Source organism: Podarcis muralis, chromosome 3 (assembly GCF_964188315.1).
Source record: "Podarcis muralis chromosome 3, rPodMur119.hap1.1, whole genome shotgun sequence".
Lineage (NCBI taxonomy): Eukaryota > Metazoa > Chordata > Lepidosauria > Squamata > Lacertidae > Podarcis > Podarcis muralis.
In genome coordinates this window covers 48,232,891-48,249,647 of record NC_135657.1, presented here as the reverse complement: position 1 = coordinate 48,249,647, position 16,757 = coordinate 48,232,891, and the positions used below count along the sequence as shown (strand labels likewise).

General features: G+C 43.1%; 1 protein-coding gene across 1 annotated transcript in view; it reads right to left on the bottom strand.

Moving 5' to 3' along the window:
* TRIM67 (tripartite motif containing 67) overlaps window positions 1–15,416 on the bottom strand; it is a 38,669-nt gene extending 23,253 nt beyond the window's left edge. The window contains exons 1-5 of the mRNA XM_077925803.1: window positions 13,788–15,416; window positions 6,181–6,276; window positions 4,621–4,743; window positions 3,783–3,893; window positions 2,922–3,075 (exon numbers count right to left, since the gene is read on the bottom strand). Coding sequence (XP_077781929.1) covers window positions 2,922–3,075; window positions 3,783–3,893; window positions 4,621–4,743; window positions 6,181–6,276; window positions 13,788–14,732 — 1,429 coding nt within the window. The 5' untranslated portion in view covers window positions 14,733–15,416. The remainder of the gene's footprint in view (window positions 1–2,921; window positions 3,076–3,782; window positions 3,894–4,620; window positions 4,744–6,180; window positions 6,277–13,787) is intronic.
* Window positions 15,417–16,757: the final 1,341 nt, after the last annotated feature.

Here is a 16,757-nt window from a genome sequence, read left to right as displayed (position 1 = left end):
TGTTATAATGGAAACATTACAGTCCAAATTCTTGTACTGGCAAATAAGGTAAAGGTAAAGGGACCCCTGACCATTAGGTCCAGTCGTGGCCGACTCTGGGGTTGCGGAGCTCATCTCGCTTTACTGGCCGAGGGAGCCGGCGTACAGCTTCTGGGTCTTGTGGCCAGCATGACTAAGCCGCTTCTGGTGAACCAGAGCAGCGCACGAAAACGCCGTTTACCTTCCCACCGGAGAGGTACCTATTTATCTACTTGCACTTTGATGTGCTTTCGAACTGCTAGGTTGGCAGGAGCAGGGACCGAACAATGGGAGCTCACCCCATTGCGGGGATTCAAACCACTGACCTCCTGATCGGCAAGTCCTAGGCTCTGTGGTTTAACCCACAGCGCCACCCGCGTCCCTTACACTGGCAAATAGAAGCTATCAAATAATAATAAAATACATCCAAATTGAGACCAGGTTTTGCAATTATACAATCTAAGAGAGACTTCACCTTAAATTCTCCTCATCAGCATATTCTTTTCTGGGTTTTTTAATTTTTGATGTTGCAATTTGCTCATGTTCTTTCAGTGGCTTCATTAATATAACCCATTTAGTTTAGGAAACAATACCCTTTTGGGGAGCATATTTTTGCCTTTAACTGCTTTCCTAAATTCAAGCATTTTTCTGTTGTTCCTCAAAGATTTAGCTGTCAAATTAACTGACCTAATTGCTTTAGATTGAGCCTTTAGAGTTCAGAATTAAGCCAACTGAAATAAAATGAGCTTTGGATGAACAAGGATAAAAATTTACTAAGGATTCTTGTAAAGAGGAATAGTGCTGGTAACATCATTTACCTATGAACCATGCAATTCCTTCCAGCAGAAATCTCCTAGCAGTCTTCTGTGTTGCATCAAAGGAAATTGACCCATTGTTGTCTTTCATTTTATTTCATTTTTGTTTGTCCTTCTTTGTTCCTGTGCTGATCTTTGGGCACTTGCAATATGCACATTCCCATAAAAAGCAGCTCAAAAGAATCATCAGGCTGGAGCAGCCACTCATGAGTAGCTTTCATCCTAAGTAGGGGCTCTAGCCTGCTCTTCCAAGCAGCAGAATTGCAAGAACAATCTTTCTGGGCAATGCCTGTTCAGAATGCCAAAAGGGATACTGAAGAGAAGCTGGTAGGTTTTGCTGAGGCATTCACTCTCTTTGGACAAAATACAAATGGAGTATCATATAACTGAGGGGGATAAATTACAGAAAGGTGCAGGCTGCACCAGCTGATCGAATGTCCTCCTGGGACATAGCCTCCAAGGACCACAGTCCTTAGGCTTCTGAATTCACACCTTCATTGTTTTAGCATATGCTGGCTCAAATGGGATAAATCAGGGACAAGTTTACGCAATAGAATTTACCTATCAAATGATACACCAGCTCAAAGAGCTGTTATTATTTGTTTATTTCATAAAATTGGTACACCACTTGATTATAAAGAAAATTGTTGTTACATTACCCTAAGGTCCCAGTGCGGGTTACAACATTGCTTATACAGCTACAATGTGTCTATGTGTCTTTGACAAAGGATAAGTTTCAGCTGTGCCTCTGGAAACTGCTTAATATGCCCTATGCTCATAATAAACGAGGCTGTGAGTTCACAAGGTTTCTCCCTTTCATATAGACTATCCTCAGAGCATTCATCATTTGCCATGTCCACATGACACTCTCCTCTTTCTCAAAATTTTACGCTACAGCAGAAAGGAAATTTGAAATTAACGATTTCTACATCTGAATTTTGAATTCAACATTTGAATGCATTATTGTTCACATATTCTCTCTGTGTGTATATATAAATTGCTAGGCTCAAATAGCAAATGCAGTAAGCCATAGGCTATCAACTACTGTCAGAATTTAGAAACATAGGAAGCTGCTTAAGTCAGACTTTTGGTCCATCTAGCTCACTTTTGTCTAAACTGACTGGGTTTCAGACTGGGGACATGCCCAGTTCTATCTGGAGGTTCCAGGGACTAAATTTGGGACCTGATGCTGAATCACTGAATTGCAGCATTTCCACTGTTGTCAAATATTAAACCTTAACAGTTTTCAGACATCAAATCCTGTTGGATGACAGCTGCCAATTAAAATAAAAAACCACAATACTATTTCACATCAGACAATACTATTGCATACTGAATACAATTTCACATCAGCTATCAATACAAATACTTATACCGGCACATGATAACTGACCAAACTGTCAAATGGTAATGATCACTGCATATCATGCAGCAAATGTGTAGAAATGCTTTACGATTCCATGTGAGCTGTGAAATTCTGAACTCGAATACTAAAGCAAAATGGCAAATATTGAAATCAGATATTGTTAGATGTAAAACGCAGGCATCAAATATCAAAATGTACAAACAGAGCATACTGGAGAATATTTAGCACCCAAATCCACGCAGAAGAATTTTGGGGAACAAATTAATGTCAACTCTAGATGAATATGGTTCTTTCACACATTTTAAGAATAATGCAGCCTACGAATGAGGGCAAGTATGATTGTATGGGTAATTGAAATGACTTCTACTGTTGATCTGCAATGCTCCAAAATGGGGCAAGGCTAATTTTTTTTTATAAAGTTACAGTTATGTCGGTAAACGTCTTCACTTAAGAAAAGAACAGATGGCCCAGTCTGAAGCTTTTCATATTCTCAGATGTCTAACATTATCTATTACTACTGTCTGAGCTTCTTAGGGTCACAGGAAGAGGAAAGGGTTTTCTCATCACACAAATGCTTGGTTACATCTGGATAAGAAATTCCCATCTTTGAGGCCCATCGGAGGTGCCTCACTGTCACCCGCTGCTTTTTGAAATCCTGGTGTAAAAGAGCGAAAGAGAGAGAGAGAGAGAAAGAAAAGCAATCTACAAAAGCTCACCCCTACATTTCATCTGAATGAAGTCCAGCTGATGAATTGACTGCAACAATGGCTCGCTATCCAGAGTGAGATCAAATTCAGCAGATACTTTGGGTTCCAGAGCTCCTTTGACCCACTGCTCCTGAGACACTTGAACACGTTTGATTAAAGCATCTGAAATCTGAAAGGAAAACATTTAAGTCCCAAGCTATAGAATAATCATTTAAAATTGATCGTGACTCAAGCAAATTGTGGGTACAGGTGCTCTATAGAGGACACTCTAGGGCTGGCTCAGAATTGTGTCCTCAGCTTTTGTTGTAGCCACCAAGTCTTGAACAGCGCGCAGCAATTCTTTTTGCCTGTGTACTCTGGATGGAACAATCCATTATAAGAAAAACATGGGAGAGATTAAACTGATGCAAATGGACCAGGCTCAGAGGAGTCCACTTATCCCTGACTTCTGCCATTGAAATGGATGGAGTACCCCATGTTTGAATGCACAAGACCTGTGCATGCATCAGAGGGCACTTTCAGATTCTCACTTTTTTTTTTAGTGGAATCAGTCACATATTGGAAAATTCCAGTTGCACAATTCCAGTTGATTGGGAGGTCTTGTGCAACAAACCTGCTTCTGCAAATTATATAATTTTTGTGATAAGGAAAGTGGTTGGGGAAAATGCATTGGAAAGTTTGGGCTAATGCTTGATGCAACATTGTCTAACCTCTCTGAACAAATTAGGGTAAGTGCTCACTAAATTTTCAGCATCTTCTAACCTGCTTCCAAACAAATCAGGATGAATGCTTAATGAGCGAGCACACGTGGGGCTTCAGAAGTACAATGCTTCATTATTATTTTCTCATTAATCACAACATTAAGAGGCAACATACCTGTAAAAACCCAGAAGGGTCATTTTCTTTGATTACTTCAAGACAATATTCCATAAGCCCTGTAGACTGGCGCAGTTTCATAGTACAGTGGTTTATCTGGTCCCAAACAACCTGGGGAGGGGGAAATTCCATGTATAGTAGATAATCCTCTGGGCTTTCACTGAATTAAATAACTTATTTCAGAAGCAACAGCAGGAAAGCAAAGGCTCTTGCAGCCATATGGACACCACCTCATCTGCATCAGTGCCACTGAGTTGTCATTACTTAGCCCTAGTTCTTTATAAGAATTTCATCATAATTTTAATGGTGCTAAATAATTTGGATAATTCATGCTTAAGACAATCCATTAAAGAAATTAAAAATAAAATACATATAAAAAATGGAAGTTCTATGCTCAGAGACAATATACCTCTGATTACCATAGACTGGAAACAAAGAGGGTGTGGCTATCTCTAGCATGCCCTAGTTGTAAGGTTTAAAGGGGCATTGACCAGCCACCATTGGATACGGATAGGCCAACTCAATATATCTTTTCTTTATCTATCCTGGTGTAAGCCTGGTTGCAGTAGCAGTGGGGAATGGCCAGGGAGCATTTTCAGGGAAGAATCAGCAGACACAGTAAGGGGTGAACACACTGGTTTCCACCACTGCCACCAACCTTCTCCTACAATGTCCTGCATGTCCTTGACTTGACATAAATGTGGTTTTAGAGTTCATTTGCCATGATAACAAATGGCCCTCATTCTAATGGGGCTTGATCTTGGGGCAGTACCCAGCAGATGGTATCTCAAATAAGCCTACACATTTATGGTTGTTGTCAAATGAAATTTTCACTCACCTTTAACTTGTGTTCACGCTCTTTGGTAACTTTTGTGAGCAGTTTTGCCTTCTGGCGAGTCAAAGCGTCAACCAAGGCATCACACTGAGCCACCAGACAGGCTTCATAGTCCAAGCCATTTTCCTTGAAGACAAAAAAACCCCCACATTTCCTTCTACAACTGAAAGCCTGTTTTACTCAATGCATTGCCAATGTTTCATCTTCCTGGGGATTTTTTTTTCCAATGAGGATTTGGCAGCATGCTGTTTGTGTGATTCATTACAAGTTGTGACGTTAATAACAGCTTGTTGTAAAAGTTCTGTGAGGATGCTATCAAGATGGTTAAGCTGGAACATTGAAAAAGCCTAAATCTTTAGCATATTTAATTTTTTGCAGTTCTGGGAAATGTTACTATAAAAAGGTTCAGCATCATGGGGAGGATATGCACAACTCCCATTCATTTCAATGGGACTTGCTTGCATAGAGAGTTTGTGGTGGACTGTCCGCACCGTCCCCAAATTTGTTTTCAAAGGTGTCATTGCAATCTGAAATTCATTTGTAGCTGCACAGTGTACAAGCAGAAAATAATTCAATTTTGAAACAAAATAGCTGGCAATAAATGTATTGTTTCAGTACATGGGCATGTGTATTGCTGTAAAGTCATGGTGAAAGAAACACGTAGCTTCAATTCTACTGAGCCTGGCTGAAATCTTAGGGACTTAGGCCTGAGTAAGTATGAACAGCATTCCAGCTTTGTAAATTCAAAATAATAGTTTCTTCTCCAGAGCTCCTCATTAGGTTAGATGGTAAACATAACAAATGTGTTGGGCATATGTGTCTGTGTGAACAGGATTTTAAATTTTTTATTTGGCTGATGTTATTGGATTAACATTTTACAAAAAGCAAAGTGGGGCAGGATTGGAACCAAAGAAACTTTTATAAACCAAACCAACACCCAGATTCTACACACAGTTACCTGGAAGCAAATGCCCATTGGTTTCAAAAGTGTTCACTTCTAAATAAGTGTGCATAGGAGTGCGCCCTAAAATAATGCAGTTTTCTTTCTCTATTCTTTTTGCAAAAAATGCCTATACCTCCAACATTAATTTAAAAGATATATATGGCAATGAACAGCATAAAATCCACAATAAAATTACATTCATAACCAAGCACAAAATGCATCAATAATCAGTAGATCAGATTAATAGATACATAGATATAGTTGGATCACCATTCAGGAACTGCCTGGGTAAACACATGAGTATTAAGCAGGTACCTAAATGCCAATACTGTAGGTGCTGCAGGATTGTCAGTACTGATGTTCACTGGAAGCTTGAATTGATTATCATTATAATCTGTTTAAATGGTGATCGCTATAATTTGTTCTATCAATGCATTTGGGACACAACCTAGCACAGAGTTAGGTGTTGTGCTGGATCGCGACATATAGCGTCTGTTTCAAGTTAGCCATATAGTCCTATTAAAATAAAACAAAAACTACAAAACATGCTTAATATCTGCCTGTTTAGTTACTGCAGTTCGATATAAAATCCAAAACAGCTAGAATTCTGTAATTATTACCTGTATCTGCTGTAGTATATTTTTCAGCTGAACCAGAAATTCCTTTGCTTCCTTTGCTTTATCTGAAATGCCATTTAAAGCCTGAGACAGTTGTGCCTGTAAGGGGGGAAAAGGCCAGTGACGCCAAGTATAAAATAGATAATCTCTATTCTTTACAAGTTATGCCTAAAATAGTTACTATACATCTCAACATTTTAGTGCTTGCTATCATTGGGTTTTTATTTATAGGAGAGAGAAAATGAACCCCTTAAAGTAGTGAGCAATTTATGTGTCTAATCAAGACAGATTGCCTTTATGAACTCTTTTCACTCTTTTCAACTCCTTTCATTATGAACTCTTTTGGTCCTCTAGTCACTCTAAAGGGCTCTCTTTACATGCTTAGGCTGTGATCCTGTGCACAAGTACCTAGGAAGCAGCTCTGCTTTACACAGCAGGATTTACTTCCAACTGCACAAAAATGTGTGTTCAGAGTCACTCTTAACAGAATTTTGCAAACTGTTGCATACATATGGGATTATTAACTTTCAGGATAACATATGGGATTATTAACCTGTACTGACTTGTTTTCTCATGAGAAAAGCATTAATCTAGACTCAGTAGTGGAGTGGGGTGGAGCTGCTGAGCCACCCTTCTGACACCGGTGTCACTGCTGCTTATCTAGATGTGGCTGGGGCAGGCCAGGGTGATGGGGCAAAACAGCTGATATCGATCCAGTATGCCTGATGGTGCACCTGCATGACCCAAACCTCACTGCTGCCCTGCCCTAGTTCCTTCCCTCATCTCCAAACCCACCCCTTTACTCACCATAGTCACCACTCCCCTCCTTAAAGGTAAAGGTAAAGGGACCCCTGACCATTAGGTCCAGTCGTGGCTGACTCTGGGGTTGCGGTGCTCATCTCAGTTTACTGGCCAAGGGAGCCGGTGTACAGCTTCCGGGTCATGTGGCCAGCATGACTAAGCTGCTTCTGGCAAACCAGAGCAGCACACAGAAACACCGTTTACCTTCCCGCCAGAGCGGTACCTATTTATCTACTTGCACTTTGACGTGCTTTCAAACTGCTAGGTTGGCAGGAGCAGGGACCGAGCAACGGAAGCTCACCCCATCATGGGGATTCGAACCGCCGACCTTCTGATCGGCAAGTCCTAGGCTCTGTGGTTTAACCCACAGTGCCACCCGCATCCCATCTCTTACTCCCCTCTTTACCCATCTCTAAAGACATCACTCCCACTCCCTGTATGCCTTGCCAAAGCTAAGCCTCCCTTTACAACTCGCCAAAGCGATACCATCTCTAGACCTCGCCAAACTTTCCACTTGTTGACCAGGGCCACTTGCTTGCATCCATCTCCGGGGGGGGGGGGGAACGGGACAGTTAACAACAGCAACAACACATGCAAACATCAAATCAATTCAAATCCAGGAGAGATACAAACTAGAATAAAGAGAGGAAAACCTTTGGCAGGCTACAAAAATGCAATGGAGATGACACCCGCCTGACGCACCGGGAGTTCCAAAGGGTAGATGCCTCCACACTAAAGGCTATCCAAACCCTTGTAAACTATCATGCAGCCCACAAGTTCCTTCACAATAATGGAAAGAAGCTAAATTGCCCCATGTTGTAAATGCCATTGACTAAAGCCATTAAGAATTCCTGACTCTGGCTATTTTCCCAAGATTTTTCTTAACCACTTGTCCCAGAATCTGTCAATTGCGTAGCATACAAGGACAGGTTCCTTATTGATTTTACAAATAAGCATTAATCCTACTATTCCTTCTCAGATAAAAGTTCATTGTTTATTCTGTATGTAATAGCAGCAGCAGATTAATATCGATCTTCCCTCACCTGATCTGGTTGCCGACTGAAGCTTACAAATTGCTGAGAATGGGAAGTTTCAGGACTTTGGAGGCCCACATTCTAAAACAGAGAGATTAATTCCTAAGCCCATGGAGGGCTGGGTCACAGATGGAAATGGGTAGCCCCATCCAAATGCAATTCCCCCCATAAGAGCTGCTTTGGATCAGCCCAGCCTCCAACTAGTCCAACATTCTGCTTCCAACAGAAGCTTCTAGGATTATTAAACTCACAAGCAAGGCATGAAGACGTGACATCCCATTGTCTGTCCAGAGCAAATCCTGCCAATAACCAGTGACTACTTAGTTCTATGACCCAGGCAATTCCTCCCCCCAGTTCTGGGGAAATCTACTCCTCCATTAACACTATTCCATGAATGAATACGATTTACTGGGTTAAGTTGTGGGTATGCAGCCAATGATGCAGCATTAGAAGTTCGCCAGTTGCCAGGCACATTTTGCTCCTGGCTATCAGTCACCTGTGACAAAGTGAAGATGCCTGGGTGCCAGGAAGGCGCCTGATGCCTCCACCATCTGGAGGTGCATGCCTGGGGATCCTGGGATCTTGACTGTTTTCACACATTAGCAACACATCCTGTAGAATTCTATCTGTTATATTTTATCTGCACAATCAGAATGAATTCCAGGAACTGAAAAGTTGTATTGATATAACTTTTGAGCCATCTGGCCCCAAAATTGGCAACTAGGTATTCCGTGTTGGTGACGGTAACCCTGATTTAAGGTGACATTTGGTGTCTAGCTTATATATCTAAGGTTCTAACACTGCTTACTTCTCTCAAACTACTACTCTCAAGAGCTCAAAAAGCATTGGGTATTTGCACTTTTATTTGACTTTATTTGACTTTTATTAGACCAACTTCATTTTTGCTGGACCAGCTTCTTAACTTTTAATTAGATGCTGCCTTCTTGTTGTATAGTGGTACCTCGGGTTAAGTACTTAATTCGTTCAGGAGGTCCATTCTTAACCTGGAACTGTTCTTAACCTGAGGCACCACTTTAGCTAATGGGGCCTCCCACTGCCACTGCACCGCCGCCACGTGATTTCTGTTCTCATCCTGAAGCAAAGTTCTTAACCTGAGGTACTACTTCGGGGTTAGAGGAGTCTGTAACCTGAAGCATCTGTAACCTGAAGTGTCTGTAACCTGAGGTACCACTGTATATACATATGTATGTGGGAAAACTGCACACACCCAGATGTGTTTGCTATTGTTTGGTATTTTCTGCCTTACAATGTATCCCATCCTCATCCATTTTTCTAGGGATAGCACTCCTTATTTCATGAGAGGAGGGGGGGAAAGTCCTAGTTTCCCCAGGTCTAAAAAGGAACATGAACAAATGCATTTGTTCTCTACCAAACTGCACAAGTGACTGGAACAAATGGAACAAAGAAAGCTGCCTTCTACTGTCTGCCCATCTAGTTCATTAATGTATGCTGCACTGACCTGGAGATGCCAATAAACTTGAAACAACCAGCACAAAACCCCAAGGTGGAATTCAACATTGTGTTATTACAACCATTCAATCAGTGCAAGTATTTCTGCTTGTCCAACTAAACCATCTCCTCTTTCCCTTCCACTGTGCAATGTACTGGGGGTTATCTTGACCAGTGTGATGTAGTGGTTAAGAGCGGTAGTCTCGTAATCTGGTGAACCGGGTTCGCGTCTCCGTTCCTCCACATGCAGCTGCCGGGTGACCTTGGGCCAGTCACACTTCTTTGAAGTCTCTCAGCCCCACTCACCTCACAGAGTGTTTGTTGTGGGGGAGGAAGGGAAAGGAGAATGTTAGCCGCTTTGAGACTCCTTAAAGGGAGTGAAAGGCGGGATATCAAATCCAAACTGAAGCAGGTGGGAGAAGAGGACAGAAAGCCCCAGTTGCCCTGGCAGGACTCCTTGCTTTGGCTCCTGCTAGTGCAACTGCTTAGTTGAATCTGGTCCCTATTATCAAAACCAGCACAATAAAATACAGTAGTAGCTTGGGTTACATACGCTTCGGGTTACATACGCTTCAGGTTACAGACTCCGCTAACCTCAGGTTAAGAACTTTGCTTCAGGATGAGAACAGAAATCACGTGGCGGCAGCATAGCGGCAGTGGGAGGCCCCATTAGCTAAAGTGGTACCTCAGGTTAAGAATAGTTTCAGGTTAAGAACGGATATCCGGAACAAATTAAGTACTTAACCCGAGGTACTACTGTACTATATACAATACAGAACTAAAACAACCATCAAACCAACTCATCAAAACTGCTAACCATAACACAGGAACTTAAAATCAAATCTTAAAAGGCCTGGATGAACAGACAAGTCTTAATCTGGCACCAAAAAGGCAGTGGTGTTGGTGTCTTGGCCAGCTGCAACATGGTACACACAATAACAAAAGAAGCATTTGGGAGGAGTCACCAACAAATTACACCTTGCGTAACAATTGATAAGAACAGTATTGTCAAAGGTGTGGGATGAAATGCTTTATTGATCGATGCACCATTTCAAATAATCACTCAACTTATTTATAAAACTATGAGCATGAAGACAGTGTAACTTGTAAGTACAGTGTTTTTATTTCTCTTTGCATCAGGTTTCCCTTAATGCTGTTTCATCCTTTTTGTTGTAAATACTGGAAAGAAAATAAGCACACAATTAACTAATTTTTTGTGATAATAGTGATTATCTTGTGCTCCTATAAGTGTTAATTATCCTAGTGCAATATCCTTGGCAGGATGTAAATGTGACGTCAGGGAGCCAACATCCTCACTGACTCTTCTCTTCCAAGCGAATAGCATGTTAAAGCCACATATTCAAAACTGGCTGCAGCAGGATATTTGCATGCTGCAATTCTCTGTAATTTACAGCCTCCTGAGCCCCATAATAGTGGCTAAATCATAAATCAAAGTGCCATGGGCTGAATTGGACTGCACATTTCATCAGGTTTTATGAGTTCCTGCATGGATAAGGCTGTGGGAGGAGGTAGAGAGCGTTCACCCATCATGAGCATATGCTACTTGCAACTATTTTGCAAACTGATTCCTCCTCCTGCCCATATGTCTAGGAAGCCAGCCTTTTTGTCATGCTTAAATCATCTTTTGAATAATCTGGGGAGCCATTTAGCAAGCAGATCTAGTGCAATGTCTCCACATGGTGCAGTTCAAAATAGCTCCAGTTTACCTATGAAGATTTAAATAGTAGGTGGGCAGTCTAAACGATCAAGGGAAATTATTTTGACTGTTCCAATTTATTGAACAAATACCTTGCCCCACAGGCACCCTGGCTATGTAGCCTCCCATCCACTTTTGCACACTGTAGTCTGAATAATGTAGACTATGCAGTTAAGAGTTTTGGGGTGCAGTGGATTCTGACCAGGAAGACCAAGTCAGAGAAGATCAGGGGTTCTTTAACTATGGCATGGGAACCCCCAGTGCTTCCCGGTGATCCCCAAGATCATACTAAAAATAACAGAGGCAAATGTTGAAAGGGCCAGATAAGTCCTTCAGTTTCTGAAGAGGAATAGTTCCAGTCTTATAATATAAACTGAAAAGCAGCTGCCTCTGCTTCTTCAGCAGCACAAGTGGTTGCTGTAAAGAGGTCAACTAACTGGGTAGAAAAAATAGTCAATGGGTGTTGTTGAGCCAGAAATCTTCACTCACTACTGAAGTTCCTATTTAATTCATTTAAGAAATTGATTCAAACATTTGGGAAGGTCATATGCCACAATCCTCAGGGGACTGAATCACCTCAGAATATATGAAGCAGATGTATTTTTGAATGCAACTAAATAAAAATTCCCCTGCCCAGTGTTACCACATGAGAGAAAAGAATAGAATAGCAGCATACAAGCCATCCCACAGGAACATAACTGTCACAGTTCCCTGAGAGCTCTGATGTATAAATGTATAATGTATGCATTATTTAATAACAGAAAGCGCTTCACCCAAGTGCAATGTGAATAATCAATAAATATTTTGTAGGCCTTTATTTTCAGCAAGGATGAATGGACATAATTGGCTTTCAGCTCAATCTCAAGAGCTTCATGTTCTACTCAAAAGTAAAGAAAATACAACTGTATTTAATAGAAATAATACAAATGCCATGCTCTGTCTATGAGATCTATGTCCTGTGATATCAAAACTGAAATGAGTTGATTTAAACCCTAAAAATTTATTGAATGGCTAATAGTTGAATGCGTAGTAAATAGTAAATTAAAATAACGAAGCAGAAGGGAATACTTGATTACGCTTATTCACTTACCTAGGATTCTATATTCCCATAATTTAAGAGCCAAAAAAATAGCATTTTATCCTGCAACTTTAATACAGCTTGGTTTTTCAATAGACTTGTAGAATGGAAATGAAATCCAGAGTAGTGATGTGTCAACAAAAATTCCATTAACTGTTGTTGGTTTTTTTAAAAAATGTTGCCGGAAACCTACAATCCCCCCCCCCCCCATATTCTCCTCCCTCACTCTGAACAAACACCTATTGCTTTTCTTAGCAAACATCCCCCAAAAACCAAATTACAATGAATACATTCCTACTATAACACTTAGTTGTTTCAGGATGGTCACTCTGAACTATTCTGCTGCTGCAAAGTGGTTTATAAAGCTGTTAGTAGAACTTTCCCGAGGGTGGAAAGCACAGGCAAGTTGCACAGCAGATTAGGAAGAGCTGTCTAGTCAGGTATATCTAATATAATGTTATTTGTCTCTCACCAAGGTGGCCTTGAGGAAGTCACTATCCATTAGCCCCATCATAGGGAGGTGCTGGACTCCCATTCTCTTCAACCAGGCCTTTGGCTGATTAGATCTGATACCCTTTTAAATGTGTTGTGGGAGTGGGTGGGAAGGGGACAAGGGTTATTGGTTTGTTCTTGTTCTTGCTTTTATTATGTATTTTGCGGGTTTTTGATTTTTTTTTTCTTGTTGTGAGTGATCCCAAAAAAGATGAAGGGTGGTATACAAATTTAGTAAATAAATAAATAAATAAATATAATAAACAATAATAACCATCCATGGCTTTTTGCTATGCTGACCAGAGCTGATGGGAGTCCAACAACATCTGGACATCTACAAGTTTCCTACCTTTCTTTGCCCATTGTTCTTCATCTTTAGAATGGGAGAAAGGATTGTTAGAATGGCAAATACAATGGAGATAGTACAGAACTGTACCACTTTAAATATTTTTGTACTGTAATGCTTGGGGAAGAACCTTGGAGGAGATCTTGGGATGCACTCAAAGTTCACTTCATGTCCCTCGATACACTTTAAGAGCTGGTTCATACAGCTATTAGGACCATTATACAGAACAGGATCAAATTTCTAAAAGAAGAAGTAGCAGAGCTCAAATCAGCCTGGATTCAAAACATGTTGTGCTGCAGTGACCCTGCTCCCTAGGGTTGGGTTTACTCAATGGTGTTGGGAAAGACGGGCACCCTTTTGTTTAAAACCTGTACATGTACATTACTGGCATTCACAAAAATTTTCCACCTAGGGGTGAAATAAATACCTGCTGAAAGTGATTTATAGGGTGGGCCTTCACCACTCTTTCAGTGCCAATTTATCTATAGCGTTGGGATTCTCATCTGCTGTAGCGATTGCTAGTTCAGTTCTAGAGGGCGGTAATGGCTCCTTACGAAAGAACCGGGAGTCAATGGCCGGCTGTGATCTGGCGTGACACGCTCCAGCCTTTGCCAGCAGGCGGTGCAGGCGAGCGAGCTGTGGAGCAAAGATCAGGACCTCTCCTTGCCTTACCTTGTGCTGCTTCCACATGGCCCCCAAGGCCTTCACCTCGTGCTTGGCGTGCTTGCCTTCTTCCAGGCACTGGTAGCAGACGGGAGTCCGGCAGGTCGCGCAGTACATGCTGTAGTTCTCCAGCTCGTGATCCGCGCAGGTCGGGGGCTTGCGCGCAGCCCCGGGCGCTTTGCTGCCCCCGCCGCCGCCACCAGCTGCTCCGCCGCTCGCTCCGCTCGGGGCTCCCTGCTGGCTGGGCGGAGGGACCAAGCGGTGCTTGGCAAAGGGCCCCCGGGACGGGTGGCACTTGACCTGGCAAGAGGCGCAGTAGAGCACCTCGCATTGCTCGCACATCACGGCGGCCGGCTCGGGGGGGCTGCGGTCGCACAGCTGGCACTTGGCGGCGGCCGAGGCGGCGGCCCGGCCCTGCTGGTAGCGCTGCACGATGGCCTCCAGGAGCCGGTTGCGCTGGAAGCCGCGTAGGCCGCGATGGTCCAGCGAGGCGCTGCGGTGGCATTGCGGGCAGGTCAGCGAGGAGCTGGTGCCTCCACCCCGAGGGGCTGCCGCCGCCGAGGAGCCCGGAGGAGGTGGCACCAGGGGCAGAACCCGCACCCCGTTGGGAGACTTAAGGCTCGGGGTGTAGGAGCCGTAGCCGCTGTCGGTCTCGCTGTGCAGGCTCAGCTTGTCCGCATGATCCACGCCGCCCCCTCCGCCTGCTCCGCTGCCCCCTCCGGCCCCGCAGTCGTAGTCGAGAGAGGCTGGTCCGGAGGCTCCGGCCCCGGCCCCGGCCCCCGGCGCTGCCGCAGGGCCCCGGGGGTGCAGCATGGCGGGCAGGTGCTGCTCCGTCTCCGGCGTCTGCACGGCGATGGTTCGGGCGCAAGGCAGGCAGACATTGTGCGAGCAGGGCAAGATGATGGGCTCCCGGAACAGCGAGCCGCACACGGGACATTTCAGCTCCTCTTCCATGGCTGCGGGTGGCTTTGTGTCCAAACAGCGAGAGCGGGCTGGGATGGAACCGATCAGCGCAAATACAGCGCGGTGCAGTCAGCCTTATTGCTGCTCTTCCGGGAGCCCTTTCCCTCCATGTTCCACAGTAGCCGCTGTCTCTTCCTGCTGCTGTTCTTGCAGCTGGAAAGATGTCGGAGAGGAGTCAGCTTTCAGCACCGCGGCAGGATGGACAGCTCCTTGCTGAGCGGATGTTGCTGAGTTCAGCACCGCGGCGCGGATAGACAGCTTTCCCAGCTGTGTTGCTCTAGCTCGGTTCAGCACCACGATGGAGTTGGACAGCTCCTTTGGGTTGAGTTCAATAGCGCTGATGGGGTTGGCCGGCTCTTCCTGATGTACAGCTGCTGAGTTCTGCACGCATAGGGGAGCTGGAGGCGGGGGTCTTTTCCAGGCGCTGTAGCTGCTGCCGCAGCGGGACTGACCTTGCCTAGTTGCAGCCAAAGGGGTGGAAGACAGCTATTGTTTATTGCAAAGGAATTTCCTTGCCCTTGGTGTATGCAGTTAGCATAGTAGTCGGCTAGCTGGAATTCGTGTTGCATAGATTAAAGGGGAGACAGAAGGGAAAAGAACCGTAAAGGGGGCGGGAATAGCTTTTTCAGCAAATAGGTGATCGCTTGCTATGTGACTGAAAGGAGAGAACGAGTTTTATTTAAAGGGAGATGTCTTTATACGATAAAAATCCATTATTTATAGACAGGATTGAACATAGTGGGGGTTTCTTTATCTCTAATAGCGTGCTTTCCCCCTGAGGGAAGACGGGGATGTTCAAATGAGGAAGCTTGAAAGAAGAGAGCAAGCTGCAAATATGTTTTCCTTTCCACATCCTTTATCGTGCTGGAACACAAATTCCAACCACAAAATATTGCACGCTGTTAACTAGAAGAATGAAAGAGATTTTTATTATTATTATTATAGATGGTACACAGGCTGAATTGTGATTGGATAGTGGCATTCCACACACACACAAAAGATGATGTTGGAAGTAGGGGAAAAACCCCTGCACCACTCCACTAGCAACCGAATCCAAATTTGCTTCAAAAATAAATCAGAGTTGACAGCTGAGTGTTTTGTGAGTTGGAAATAACCATCATTACAAGGATGCACTAGCAGTGGGAAATCCCATCTGTTTTTTCTTTGCTCTACATATGTTTAGGATAATAGAAAGATGGAATGCTAGAATAAAACAGAGATGATAAAAAGCCATTATTTTATGACTTGGAAGAGATTATAATGGTTTGTAACCCAAATAGCAATGGTATAGAAAATAAACTGGGTAGGTTGCTCCAAGACCCCTTTTAGAAATAAATAGTCTTACACTTTGCTTACTTAACGTGTGTATGGATGTTTTAAAATATACTTGAAACCAAGGGGAACAAAAGGTGAAAGAGCAGTGGATTACCAAGAAACTGTATAAAACCAGAATTGCACATTTTACACATTTTATTTTCCCTTTAAATCTGTTCCTCTACTACCCAGATCTGAGCTAGTGGCATATATGGCCAAAGAGGAAGGGCCAAAAAAGAGAAAAGAAACAATATATGTTATAGAGGTGGGTTAATAATTAGTGCCTCGGAATGCAAAATAAATCATTTCAGTCCTGGAATCCAGCCAAAATACTAACTACAGCTAGTTAGCATGGCTTTCTCAATATTTGGCCATCTCTCCACTGTCTCATTGATATGTCAGCATGAGTATGTCCATGAAAAAAATATGGGAGATTCTGAAGCATCTAAGATCCAAAGGTGGTTTGAAGGTGTTGAACTTCAGAATGTCCCAGAGTTTTCTTACATATATGTATTATTAACTACAATCATCGCCATCACCATCACTCTGATTCAAAATGTTTCATTAGTTTAAGAAACAGCTTGTTGCGTGGTGCAGGGGCTATGGTTAGAAGGGAATTTTGTAATGTCCACAGCTGTGGAGATCCTGTCCTATGGATCATGACTTCTGCCTGGGGTATATTTTGATAACCGATGGGCCAAT